The 13,474-nt window shown below is 46.4% G+C and overlaps 1 protein-coding gene across 6 annotated transcripts in view; it reads right to left on the reverse strand.

The window, feature by feature from the left end:
* The window catches only part of LOC147444618 (uncharacterized), a 162,444-nt gene that overhangs the window by 27,399 nt on the left and 121,571 nt on the right, over nt 1–13,474 (reverse strand). For 5 of the 6 annotated variants that reach the window (XM_086527169.1, XM_086527174.1, XM_086527170.1 and 2 more), the window contains exons 21-24: nt 13,113–13,184; nt 12,789–12,916; nt 12,599–12,661; nt 12,352–12,472 (exon numbers count right to left, since the gene is read on the reverse strand). In XM_086527169.1, coding sequence (XP_086383295.1) covers nt 12,365–12,472; nt 12,599–12,661; nt 12,789–12,916; nt 13,113–13,184 — 371 coding nt within the window. In that variant the 3' untranslated portion in view covers nt 12,352–12,364. The remainder of the gene's footprint in view (nt 1–12,351; nt 12,473–12,598; nt 12,662–12,788; nt 12,917–13,112; nt 13,185–13,474) is intronic. The other variant, XM_086527173.1, reaches the window with a different exon arrangement.

The following is a 13,474-nucleotide window of genomic DNA, read 5'->3' on the forward strand; positions in this document are numbered from 1 at the left end:
ACAATTGTGCCTCAAAGCATGACCATAAAAGGGTCAAATTTCAGCATGACCAGCCACCTGTTAGGCCTATTTTTGACCCTCAAGATGCACCACATATGGCTGAAAATGTAGATGACCCAGTGGTGTTTGAGCCAGATGATGTTGGACAGCAAATTGAGGCTCTTGAAGGGCATTTGCAGCCACGAAACAATGCTGAAAATGGTACTGAAAATGATGTACAGCAGCCCATTGTTGATGATTTTAGTATGCCACCAGATGTAGACCCATTACCGGATAATGTGGATCATTGGGTGAGGCGGTCTACCCGTCCAAGACGGACTGTGAGTAGATATGATCCCTCTTTGCATTACATTATGGTGACAGATGAGGGAGAGCCTCTTACGTATAAAGAGACAAATACATGTGCGTCAAGCAGTAAGTGGGAGCTTGCAATGCAAGAGGAAATGAAATCCTTGTACTCAAATGATACTTGGTATCTTGTGCCATTGCCTAAAGGGAGGAAGGCTCTTCCTAACAAATGGTTATACAAGATTAATATTGTGGATGAAAAACCAAAGTACAAGGCAAGATTGGTCGCAAAAGGATATGCATAGAAAGAAAGAATTGATTTTCAAGAAATCTTTTCTCCCGTTGTAAAGCTTACAACTTTACGTGTCCTTTTTGCTCTCGTTGCGGTGCTTGATTTGGAATTGAATCAAATGGATGTAAAGACAGCGTTTTTGCACGGTGACATTGAAGAGGACATATACATGAAACAACCTGAAGGTTTTGTAGTTCCTACACGTGAGGAACTTATATGCAAACGGAAAAGGGCTTTGTATGGTTTGAGACAAATCATCACGGCAGTGGTATAAGAAGTTTGACACTTTTATGCTGTCTCAAGGCTTTAAACGCAGCCATGCAGATCATTGTTTGTATACGAAAAGGGATGAAGATGGTAGTCCCATCATACTTGTTCTCTAAAAGAGATAGAAAGCTAAAATTGTTGTTTTTATCTCAAGAAAGGTACATTGCAAAAGTACTTGACAGGTTTAATATGGCTGATGCTAAGCCTCTTGGAGTATCTTTACCTCCATACACTAAGCTTAGCAAAGCAGATTGCCCAAAGGATGAGGTGGCATTGAAAGCAATGAAGGGAATCCCTTATGCATCAGCTTGTGGTTCTCTTATGTATCCTATGGTTGCCACTCATCCCGACATTGCTTATGCAGTGGGAGTTGTTAGTCGATACATGTCGAATCCTGGCAACGCGTATTGGGAAGCTGTCAAATGCATTCTGAGATATTTGAAAGGTACACAATCAAAGTGTATCTGTTATGGCAAAAGTGACTTAGAGTTGCAGGGATGTTGTGATGCAGACATGGCAGGTGACATTGATCTACCAGTGGATATGTATTTGCCATTGCTGGTGGTGCATTCTCTTGGTGTTCTAGGTTACAGAAAATTGTGGCATTGAGTACTACTGAGGCTGAATATATTTCAGCCACAGAGGCTTCAAAAGAGGCCATTTGGTTAGGCAGACTTGCAAAAGAACTTGGCATGCCTGCTCATACACCCGTGTTGGGTTGTGATAGCTAGAGTGGTGTCTATTTAGCCAAAAATGCCATGTTTCATGCGCGTACCAAACACATAGATGTGCGGTACCACTTCATACGACAGGTATTGGAGGATGGTCTAGTCAGCTTGACTAAGATCCATACACAAGATAACCCTGCAGATGTTCTCACCAAGAGTCTTGCTAAGGCTCAACATGAGCATTGCATACAGCAGGTGGGATTTGGTTAACTTAAAGGCGTCATTTATGCCTTTGAGTGGGAGGTTCTTGGGTTAAAGGCCTAAATAACCCCTTTTTGTACATTTTTATACTTTGTCCAGGTTCAATATGAACCTGGACAAATTTTTTAAAGGTCACTTATACTAAGAGTGGGAAAACCCAAAACTCACTTATTGAGTTTTCCCCAAAAACGTGAGCTCTCTCTCTCTCCCTCTTCGTTCTGCTAGCGCTTCCCTTCTGCAGCACAGTGCCTCCGCTTCAAGCCTCAAGGCCTGCACATCTTCGGGTGCTCTATCACTTGCACACACCGCCGCGCGCTCATCACCCACATCCCACTTCTCAACTCGCTGGAAGTTGTCTTCTCAGCCTTTTGGGTGTTTCGCGTCACCTTAGCCCTTCTCAATACAACAGCAGAATGAATGGCGGCTCCAGCTCCACCTCACAGGGACTCTACAGAAGTCCCCTCGCCCGACACCGCGGAGCCGACCCTTCGACTTGCTCTCTCGCCAGAAGAGCAAGTGAGCATGATGGCCGAAGTGGAACATTTGCAAGCCACTTCGGTTATCTGCAAGATCATAGGCACTCGGCCCAATTAGGGCGAGGTTCGAGATCTACTTCAAGCCCGCCTTCTCTCCGATGTGGGCAAGATCACCGATGTCCAGATCCTCGGGAGAGGGTACTACCAAATAGAGTTCGAGTCTCCAGAGATGACGGCCAAGGTGATTTCGATGAGCCCACTCGGCATCTGAGCAGCTCGAGCCTACTTCAAACGATGGCATCATGGTTTTAACCCTTCAATAGATGTGCTCGAGGAGGCAGACTTACTGATCTCGGTCTGTTTCCCAGGCTTGAGACGAGAGTACCTCTATCTTCTCCCAAGGATTGGTTCCATATTCGGAACATTATAGAGTCTCCGCGCACTACAACTTCAATTGTGGCCAAGGCCGCAGGTTTACCTACTATGTGGGTTCTTGTTCGAGACACACACTCCCTCTCCAGAGTAATACTACTGTCACAAACTGCTGACGTGTCAAGTCAATAAAGAGCATAGCCAACCTTCAGATAACGGCTGAGGGGCCTATAAACCCTAAGAAGAACAAGCAACAGAAGAAGAAGTCCTACCAACTTATGGGACCCCGTTCGATAGGGCCCAAGTGACATAAAGGATTTAAATAAAGCAAGACCCACACACACTGAAACACTTGCGTAGCAGCTGATGAGGTGGCAACTGTACGAAAAAACCCGAAAATTGCGCTGACATGATGACGTGGCAGATTGTACGGATTTCCGTGTTTTGCGCTGATTGTTGACGTGGCAATTGTACGGAATTCCGTGATTTACGCTGGCAGCTTTTTGGCATTGCTTTTGGACCAGAAGCTTTTGAGTTTGAAGGTTTTTCATTTAAGCTGCTTTTGGGGCCTAGGGCCTTTAAATATGAGGCCATGGGCTCGTTCTCTGGCATGCTTCTAGAAAAGGTGCAGATTCTGGAGTATCGGCTTGTACTGTGTTGATGCAATATAAAGAAATACCGAAAGGGCGCCAAGGTTTCGGGCCAATACTTTCTGGGGTGGAATTCCGCCACTCCGTGTCGCGTGTCGTCTCTTTCTTTCAGTTCAGTTGTTATTGAGGTGCTAAAAGTCTCTTCAATCTGTTTTTTTCTATTGGCATGTGGTGCCCGTCTTGTGACAATTGCTACCTTGGATGAGTGGGGGATGGATCAGACAGAGTGTGGAGTATTCGGGTCTCCCGAATCAGTGCTGCATTGGCAGACAGATGGGCCATTTGGCAAAGGCATATCCTTGTAGGAGACCTCAATCAACAATGCAAGCGCAACCTCCCAAGGCTGAGCATGCCCAGCAGTCAGATACAGAGGATGTACAGGCTGGTACCTCGACTGAGACTAGCGATCAGACAGCTGACGGTTGGTAGCAGGTGCATGGTGGCCGCCGACAGGGGCGGGCTCGCCCCACTGCTCCCCCTGGTGGCCGACCTTCTACAACTCAACAACACTGGGTTCTGACTGGGAACCGTTTTGACCCCCTTCGGCAGGACCCGCTTGAGAAGGCCCCGTCTACTTTAGTTCCTCCACCACCACCTCCTCCCTCAGACCCTGCAGCTCTGCCTCCCCCGCCTCCTTCCCCTCCCCCACCTCCACCCCCGCCTCCCGTCCCTCCTCTCTCCTCGGTGGGGCCCATAGCCTCATCTCCCGACCCCTCTTCCACTCCTCGGACACAGGGGACTGGACACGCGTCTGCCGCAAGGCGATCTCTTGGTAGTGCTTTTGCTACAAGCCGTGTGGCTCGGGAGGGACAGCCCCATCTGAGACCGCCTTTTTTGGTGCAGACTTCTCCCTTCGCAACAATCCCTAGAGTTTTGACTAGCTTTGACATTCGCAGACGCTAGGACTTCTTCGACTACAGCTTCACATGGTTCCTAGGTGACTCTTCTCCTTACTTGGAGGAGACTTGCTTTCGAGTCCACGTCCTCTTTCTTGCACTATAGGCATTGAGGCTTTAAACACAGCAGTAGGTTTCTCCTTTCCGCTATGCGGTAGGGATCCCACAGAGTGGACCCTACACATAGTTCTTGATTGGCTCCAAATACAGGCTATTGAGTTCTCACACCACACAACGGACTTAGGGGTGACAGATCTGGTACAAACACTTTGGCCTCTTGCCAAGTTGAGAGTGACGCCTCCAGATGCAGCGACTTGCAGGCACATTGTGGTGCATTTGTTTGCTAACACTCAGAGCCCTCCTTGTTATGTATTTGTACATGAGGATTCTTGGACAGAGGATGTAGCCCTTTGGGGCCCAGGTTGCATGCTCGGTTTGGGCCTGGGCAGGACAGTCACTGCTTTTGCGCTTGTCTAGAGGTCATTCGGATGCGGATTACTCCCCATCCAAACCGGCCTCAAAGATAGCGAGGTTGGCTACTATTGCACCATCTGTTTTCTCTCACCGACTCCATGAGGATCATCTTATGAAATGTGCAGGAATTAGGAGGGCCCCAGTTCCAGCGTCAGAGGGGTCGGCGCGTCAGGAGCTTCAGAGATGCATTGTGGGTGGTAAGATTGACATTCTTATGCTACAGGAGCATCATCTTTGTGAGAGCTGCATTAGACGGCGTGGTCAGATTTTGCATGGTCGCTATGAGACATTTTAGTCAGCTGCATTTATACTTGGAGGCATCCAGGGAGGGGTATGTATGACTATTGCGGATTCTTTGCAGCAGGCCATTGTGGGCATATGTATTATTGTACGAGGTAGAGCTCGGTGAATTACTATGCAGGTTCAAGGTTGCCTTATGGGTTTCCTGAACATTTATGTGCCCAATGTGGCAAGTGCTCGAGCAGAGTTCTGGTCTCAGGTTGTGGAGTCTTTGCCACATGCAGAGCAGTGGTGTGTTTGGGGGGACTTCAACATGTTGGAGGACCCCTCTTATCGCATTGGAGGTGGCCATCTCACGGTACACGGGGCTGAGCCGGCAAATTGGGAGCGGTTTTGTATGACTATGAGGGTTTCTGATGTTTGGTAGCACTCAGGTTTTGTGCGACCTCCTGACAGCCTAGTTTTCTCCCGTTATGATCGCAGAGTTGGAGTGAATGTATCTAGGATAGATCGCTTCTATGCTAGTGACCGCATTTGTGACTAGGGTGGGTCACTTTCCTTTTCAGACCATGCACCAATGATCCTCACAGTGACAGATAGATAGAGGAGGGGAAGCACGATGCTACGCATCCCAGAGAGGATCTTGCTGGACTCTGAGCTCTAAGAGTGAGTGGTGGCCCTTTGGACAGAGGGCTTGGACACACATCCCTGAAAAGATCTTGCCAGACTCTCAGCTCAAAGAGCGAGCGGTGGCCCTTTGGACAGAGGGCTTGGTACACAGGACTCTCCTGCCTGACAGAGTGGCCTCTGGACTTGCTCAACTTAGCTGTTTCTTTCTTCAGGAGTCTACGGCTGCAGCGAGAGAGGAGCAGTAGCGTCTTCGACGAGACATTGCTTCCCTGCAGACGATACAAGAGCAACACCTAGACAGTCCCTGGTTGGAGGAGCATTTGCAGCAGGCTCGCCAAGGGCTTGACAGCACAGAGGAGAGGCTGACGCCTAATTGGATGCCTGGTGAGGGTTTCAGATGGACCCCCCCAAGGACTGTTGTTCGTCATTTGGGCTATCACGTTGGCTTGGACTTGTCTCCTGAGCAAAAGATTGCTCCCCTGCTCCTGTCCATCAAGAGGAAGCTCTTACATTGGAGCTCGACACGACTTTCTTTGGCAGGTAGAGTTGTAGTGGCCAACCAGGTGCTCTTGGCTACTATGTGGTACATTACATCTTGTTGGATCATTTCGAGCTCCTACATCAGCTAGGTTGAGAGGCTGATCAGGAATTTCCTTTGGTTAGGGCGCGATACTCAGACAGCCCAGGCCAGAGTGGCTTGGTAGGTTATCACTCTACCTTGTTCTCAAGGGGGGTTGGGGATCATAGACCCTGCACAGCAGAGCAGAGCCCTTCTTGGGATGTTTGTTGTCAGAGGACTGCTTTCAAGGGAGGAGCCTTGGAAGGAGTTTTGGCTTCAGCGGCTTAGAGCTAGAGTACCTCAGTTTGGAGGCCCTTGGAGACCTTCCACCATATGGATTTTCACAGAGATGCGCAGAGTTGGCCTGAGCAGGAGACTAGAGGACCGTTTTGCTGTGAGCCTTCTTCGTTCCTGGGAGTAGCTGCGGAGAGGCCTGGAGCAACACCAGCCTACTTGACGGAGGAGCGTCTGAGACAGCCCCTTGTTTGGAACCCCATGGTCAGCACTCAGAGAGGCCACTTGGTTGGTAGTAGGCCTCATGTCTCTTGGGGTCCCATGGCAGAGGGTCCAGCACGCACTTTGGGTGACTGGCTACAGTTCTCAGGTTTGTCAGAGGAGCTTCAGAGCATCCAGCTACAGGGCATGAGAGGGGTGCAGAGCATGTGCCAGGACATCAAGAGGCAGTACCTGCAGAGTGGCTTACACCTCTCGAGTCAGCAGTGCCCAAATGGATGGGGGCCTTCACGCGACTGGAGGTCCTCATCGTAGTTCGAGCTTGCTCAGAGACGGTACCCTCCATGTTTTTCGATCTACAGGGTTACACAGAGTCTCAGTCGAGGCCCTACAAGTTGCACAATGTTGTTTTCAAAGGATCAAGGTTGTGGACATCGATGGGAGGCCTTCTGTCATAGATCTTGACCCAGCAACTCTTGAGACAGGCCACTGGAAACTGTGGGCTTGGGAGAGTTGTCCACTGGCACGAGTGCAGCGGGATCCTAGAGAGTGGTTTTGGAGGGACCCTTTCTCCTCACCCGACCCTTTCTTCGACTTTGGCGCCCTGGGCCTTTCTTCACTACTGTCCACCGGCGTGCCTTTTCCCTCCTCCCATCTCCCGATTTAGCCTCATTGTACATATGTTGTTTTTTCATTGGGAGTCCCCCCCCTTATGATTGTTGTGGCCCTCTCTAGTAGAGGTGGTTGTAGCCCTATGGGCAGTTTCATTAACTAATAGAAGGATCTTTTTCTCGGAAAAAAAAAAAGAGAGGGATTGACATAAAATATTGTGGCCAGGGGAGATTGTTCCTCCGCACATTATAGTTCGACATTTGGGTTATCCGCTCGCTTGGGATCAGCTACGCAGAAACTGGATTGGGTACTCCAACATCTGCATTCCAAGTTAAATTATTGAAATTTATCCACTTCAAAACTACATGTGCATCTCACGATCGTCCACTGCATTCTCATGGCTTATGTACAGTTTTATTTACCTCTGTTATCCTGATCGCAGTTGCGCTTGCAGTCCCTTGTGTCTATTATTTTGGAGCATTTCTCGTGGACCTCGTCTAGCACAAAGGGTCTTCGGCTTTTATCTATGGATAAGCTGTGTTCTCCCAAGCGGCTTGGAGGGCTGAATATTTTGGACTCGTGACATCATGTTCTGGCTTGGAAAGCTATGCTATTGTCAGTCATGCTGGAGCAGAAGCAATCCTGGACACTCATGGTATCACATTTGTGTGCGCATATTGTCACACCATCTTTTGGTCACTGGCAGCCGACATATTGGGACGTCATTTTTGGGAAGCTTGAAGGACACATTCCAGGATGTCCCTTTATTTCTTCTCTCATTGTTGATTGGAAGGCTGTCACTTTGCATTTGGCATGGCATGGTAGACAATCCTCTCTGGGTAACTCCCTTCGACTGAAGCATCTACATTGGAGTAGGGCATTCTCTTCAACTTTGGTTCAACGGTCTCCTCGCCAAGCGTATTTTCTTTCCCAAAAAGGAATCTGCCAAGTACATCAGGGGGTGGATGACACAGGTCATGTTCTTTTGTTCACTGATGCGGTGTCCCATTTTTGGTTAGGTCTCCACTATTCTCCTCTCTGGCGGGAGATTCAAAGAATGCTTGCTGATCACTCACCCATTCCTCCTTTGGATGTGGACTCTCGCTCCTCCCATTGGAATCTTGCTACTAGCAGATTCGAATGCATTTCAGCTGGCAATGTTTATGCCCTCCTGCAATCTAATGTGTGGATTGTGCGTCATGGTAATCAGCTATGGTCACTCTCCAAGTCATCCTTGTGGTGGCAACGGACATTGTCTAACATTTGGTAGTCATCTACCTTTGAAGGAACGTATTTTCTTGTGGCAATATTGCATGCACGGCATATTGCGCCTTCTCACTTCTAAGATGCCATGAAGCTGAGGAGACTGTGCCACACTTATTGTGGAGTTGTCGATGTTCCAGATCCTTCCTTCGGCAAGTGTCTGTTGCTCTTCGGCTGCATTTTCTTTCCGGCACTTTTCACAAGGAGTGCTCCAGTCTCCGTAATCTTAGTTTACGGTGTTTTTTAATTGGGTCAGATTTTGGGTTCTGTGAGACATCTGATCTATAGAAACTCATCAATGTTTCAAGGCACTAATGTTGACCCCTTTCCCTATTTCAAATTGTCGCTTGGTCAAGCGTTGCGTTTCGCTCATGATGGTGGGGACATCACTCTTGATGCCTACAAGATTTACTTTGATTGTTTCTAGCCTTCGGAGCCTCATAGTGCTCCGCTTTTTGTATCTCTTATTTTTCAGCGGTTTTCCTCGCTTTGAGGTTTCCCACCTGTAAATTCCATCAACAAGATTTACAAAAGAAAAAAGTGTGTGTGTGTGTGTCTGTGTGTGTGTGTGTGTGGCATACATCCGGCTCCATATGGATTCATCCCTTGCCGGTAAATTATGGATAATGTTGCTAATGCTTTCATTGGGATTGAGTATGCAAAATATATTGGACAAGATGTACTTATCATGCAGGTTGATATAGAGAAAGCATTTGACACTATTTATTGAGACTTTATTGCTCAGATCATGACGGCTTTGGGCTTTGGGTACAAAATATGTCGGGTGGTTTATTTTCTTTATGAGAATAGTCAATCTGCTAGAATTCTTGATGATGAGCTGACTCAATTATGGGAGCTCGGTAGATTGGTCAGGCAAGGTTGCCCTTTGAGTGCTATGTTCTATGCTATTGCTACACACCCTTTGTTGATGTATCTGGACTCCTTAACCGCATTTGGCCATTTGCATGGATTGAAACTGCCATCTCGTGATCATTTTGTGGTGCAAGCTTATGCGGATGACTCCATGTTTTGGCCTAGAAATAGACCTCATGATGTTCAATGTATCATGGAAGCACCACATGTTTATGGGTTGGCTACAATTCTGCAAGTGAGTTTCCGAAAATCTAAATTGTTACCGTTGCATCAAATGGATTGGCACTCGGTATTATGGCCAGGTGAGATAGTGAAGCCTGATCAAATTGTGAGACATCTTGGATATTCGTTGGCTTGGTCAGTTAACAATACAAAATTATTGGATTGGGTTGAGAACAAATTGAGGTCTAAATTACACTATTGGAAATTATCCACTTGGCCGCTACATGTAAGATTCAGAATAATACAGTCCATATTGGTGGCATACATGCAATTTTCCCTACCTATGTTGCATTGGCCACCCCGTCGTCTTCGGGCCTTGATATCTCGAATACTAGAGCACTTATGGTCTACTTCCTCTCAGAAAAAGGGTCTGTCTTTGCTTGCGATGGATAAGTTATGTGCTCCAAAGCGTTGTGGTGGTCTGAATATTCTGCATTTGTGTTCTCATGTTACAGCAAGAAAGGCCACTTTGTTATTGGTGATGGTTGAGCAAAAGCAACCCTGGACGCAGATGTTTGCGTTTTTGTGCTCTCGTGCAGTTTCTACACCAGCTTTTGGCCATTGGCAACCGTTGTATTGGGATGTGGTTTTTATTAAGTTTGAGGCCACAATACCTAGATGCTCCTTTGCTTCTAGTCTTGTAGCGGATTGGAAATAGGTCACGCGGGAATTGTTGTGGCATGGTAGAGATGATGTCTGTGGAAACTCACTTCGATTAGAGAGTTTACATTCGAGTCTAGTTTTTGATCAAACTCTTGTTCAACGCTCTCCTAGACAGGCTTACATCTCTCCTAGAAAGGTATTGAAAGGATAACTGATGTGACAGACGCTAATGGACAGGTGCTCTCATTTAGACAAGTTGTTCGTATCTTTGGGCTTGGGATGCACTATAGGTGCATGTGGGACACCATTAAAGATCTGGTTGACTCGATATCTCCCATTCCGCCGCTGGTTGCGGAGAATCGAATTTGTGATTGGCTCTACACTCGTTCTTCGATCTCTCCGATTTCTGCAAAGAAAATGTACTGTCATTTGCAATCATCTTCCTGGATCCAAGAACATTGTAATAAGGTATGGAATATGAACAAGAGTGTTACATGGTGGCAGAGTAAAGTCATGAAAGTGTGGCATGGGCAGTTGCCTTTGAAGGAGCGACTGCTTATGTGGAGATGCATCGTTGGGGTTCTCCCGATTACCAAATCTCTGTGATCTAGAAAGAAGATTGGCCTCTTCGCGATGTGTTCGATGTGGTGCAGCCATTGAGAACATTCCACATTTATTGTGGTCTTGTTCTCATACGCTACATTTTGTGGATTGCATCTCTACAGCTCTTCGCACGCGTTTCCCTGGCATGCATTTCGGTAGATATTTCTGGATCTTTGGAGTACTTCCGCCATTGCTTCAGCTGTATGCATACGTTTTTGGCTGGGTTAGATTATGGGTGCTTTGGATGGTGTGGAGAGCGATTCCCTCATGTTTCAACAGATTCAAGTGGAGTATGTTTCCTTCTTCAAGACGTCTCTCCGACAGTCTCTCCGAGTTGCCTCGACTTGAACGATCTTCCCACTAGCCATTACGAGCTCTATTTTGAATGTTTCTGATTTCTTGTTTGTAGTATTTTTTATGGGTTTTCCTCTTCTTGAGGTTTCCCATTGGTAATTCAATCTGAAATTACAAACAAAAAAAAGAGTGTGTGTGTGTGTGTGTGTGGCTTGCAAAGACATTTTGATACATGACACTCATACTCTTCTTGTTAGTTGTTTGTGGGGTAACCTTGCTAAAACCAAGGTTATGGTGTGAAATACTGCCCCTCGGTGGAGCAGGAGATCGGCACCACAATTTACATTTGGTCAGGACATCGTGGAGTATGCTGACTATTATACATATTTGGAAGTGACCTTTCCTTTGCTAGTTAACCTTGGTGAAACCCACGTTATGGTGTTCAACACTACTTTTCAATGGACAATGAGATCGGCACCACAATTTACATACAGTAAGGACATAGTGGAGTATCTTGACTCTTTACATATTTGGCAGTGCTCTTTGATTGCCCTTCTCCTCAAGAGGGACTGCATATGTTCGATTGACAGGTGGATATGCTGCCTTGGGGGCGTTGGAGAGGGTTATTTCAGAGGTGCAGTTTCATGAGACCTGCACGAAGCTGTGGTTCTTTGATACTTCAGCCACCTGTACAGACTACTATGCTATATGCCATCCACGAATGGGGCCTAGCATGGATGACCACAGCAGAGAATGATGGATGGAAGTCGATGGAGAGACCCTTGGTCACTATGTTACCAAGGATGATCCAAAGCAAAGGCTACATCCCACATGAGAACATTAGAGCAGATATTGGTAGCACAGCTGTCGTAACCGCAGCACTCACTAGGTCAGTATCATTTATACATAGCTTATGGGAGCTTCCAAGATGCAGATGAGTGCCGATAGCCCTAGAGTCCGCTAGACAGCTCGCAGAGAGAGAAGACTGTACCTGCTTGTATGCACAGATGTCATCATGGTTTGAACTAGATGGAATCAGTTTGACAGATTACCACCATTTGAGTACTCTCTGGATGCACCCTCTCTCACCTTGAGCCGATCTGAGATCAGCCAGCTCATCAGGCAGGGTATTACACATCTTGAGATTAGTGGACACCGCTTACACATACAAGAGAGCTAGGTATGGAGATATCCTTCTACAGAGAGTATCTAATTCGTACTAATTAGGATGGATTTATTATTCACCTTCTTCTGTATTCAATCAATATTGACATTCAAAAAACAAGTGATTGCACAAGCTTATAGGTTGTGTGTGCATGTGTTGGAAGAATGAAACAGCACTGAAGGAGTCTTACAAAGCTTTTAGGATTATAACTGCCACCATTTCCGCCCCTCCATGGTCTTGGCAAGTTCTGCAGCCATTGAGGCAAAATTTTGTGCTCCTTCCTGCATCTCCTCAGTGCGCTTACCCAATGCCTGGTGAACAGCATGACAGATTAACAATGCCTCATCATTTGCTAAGATTATTGAGGTCCTTAGAAGTCACAAACAACACATTTCCTACAGAAATAGAGGGCTAAATCTTCGACATTTGCCCGATACCTGCAACTTTTCTTGCCTTTCAAGTAGCTTATCTCTGGCTAGCCCAGCTGCACCAGACACATCCTGCCAGACACCATGCAAGGAAAACAGCTTGGTCTAGAAAGCATCCAAGGCTCGTAAACACTTAATGCAGTTAAAAAGATCTAGTGGCATAGACAAACTCCAGTCAGAATTCATTTCAACACGTTACCCCTAAAGGCTTATGACCATATTTTGCTCTGATCTCATCTGGACTTCTTCTTACTGGTTTACTGTTATCGTCATCACCATCAAATAGCTTCCTTCTGTCATCTGCAGGATCCGAAACCTTCTCCTTACCTGAAGGTATGCCACAAGTGTCAGACACGTATCCAAAATTAATTCTATCCCTGTTTGTTGGTCAAGACCAAAACCTTTAATCCTGACAACATGCTTTAGTGAAAAGGGCATCTGTCTAGTTCAACGTATACTTATTCGAAGGGACATTAAATCCAACTCCAGTAAACACAAAGTGGTTATGAGATGTTCGACAAACCTTTTGACCTTGCAGGAACCTTTTCACTAGTTCCAGGCCTAATAGACTCTTCATCTTCAATTTCAATATCATCTGCATCAAATACTCCAACAAACAAATATTAACCACAAGCGCACAGTCACTTTAAATTGACTCTACACATGAAATATACACCAAGATGAAGTCAATATAACCATCAGCTCCATGATGCATAATATTGACTAAATTCTAAGACATCGCCACTAACTTTGTTAGTGCCCAATGTGGGTGTAGAACTAGGTACTAATATATGCTCACACACTTTTTCCTTTCTTTTTGGTAAATCGATATTGATTAGTGGGGAACCTCAACAACAGGAAAACCCACCACAAAAGAAAAGAGTA

The sequence above is a fragment of the Adiantum capillus-veneris genome, chromosome 13 (assembly GCF_014529385.1).
Source record: "Adiantum capillus-veneris isolate H3 chromosome 13, ASM1452938v2, whole genome shotgun sequence".
Classification (NCBI taxonomy): Eukaryota; Viridiplantae; Streptophyta; class Polypodiopsida; order Polypodiales; family Pteridaceae; genus Adiantum; species Adiantum capillus-veneris.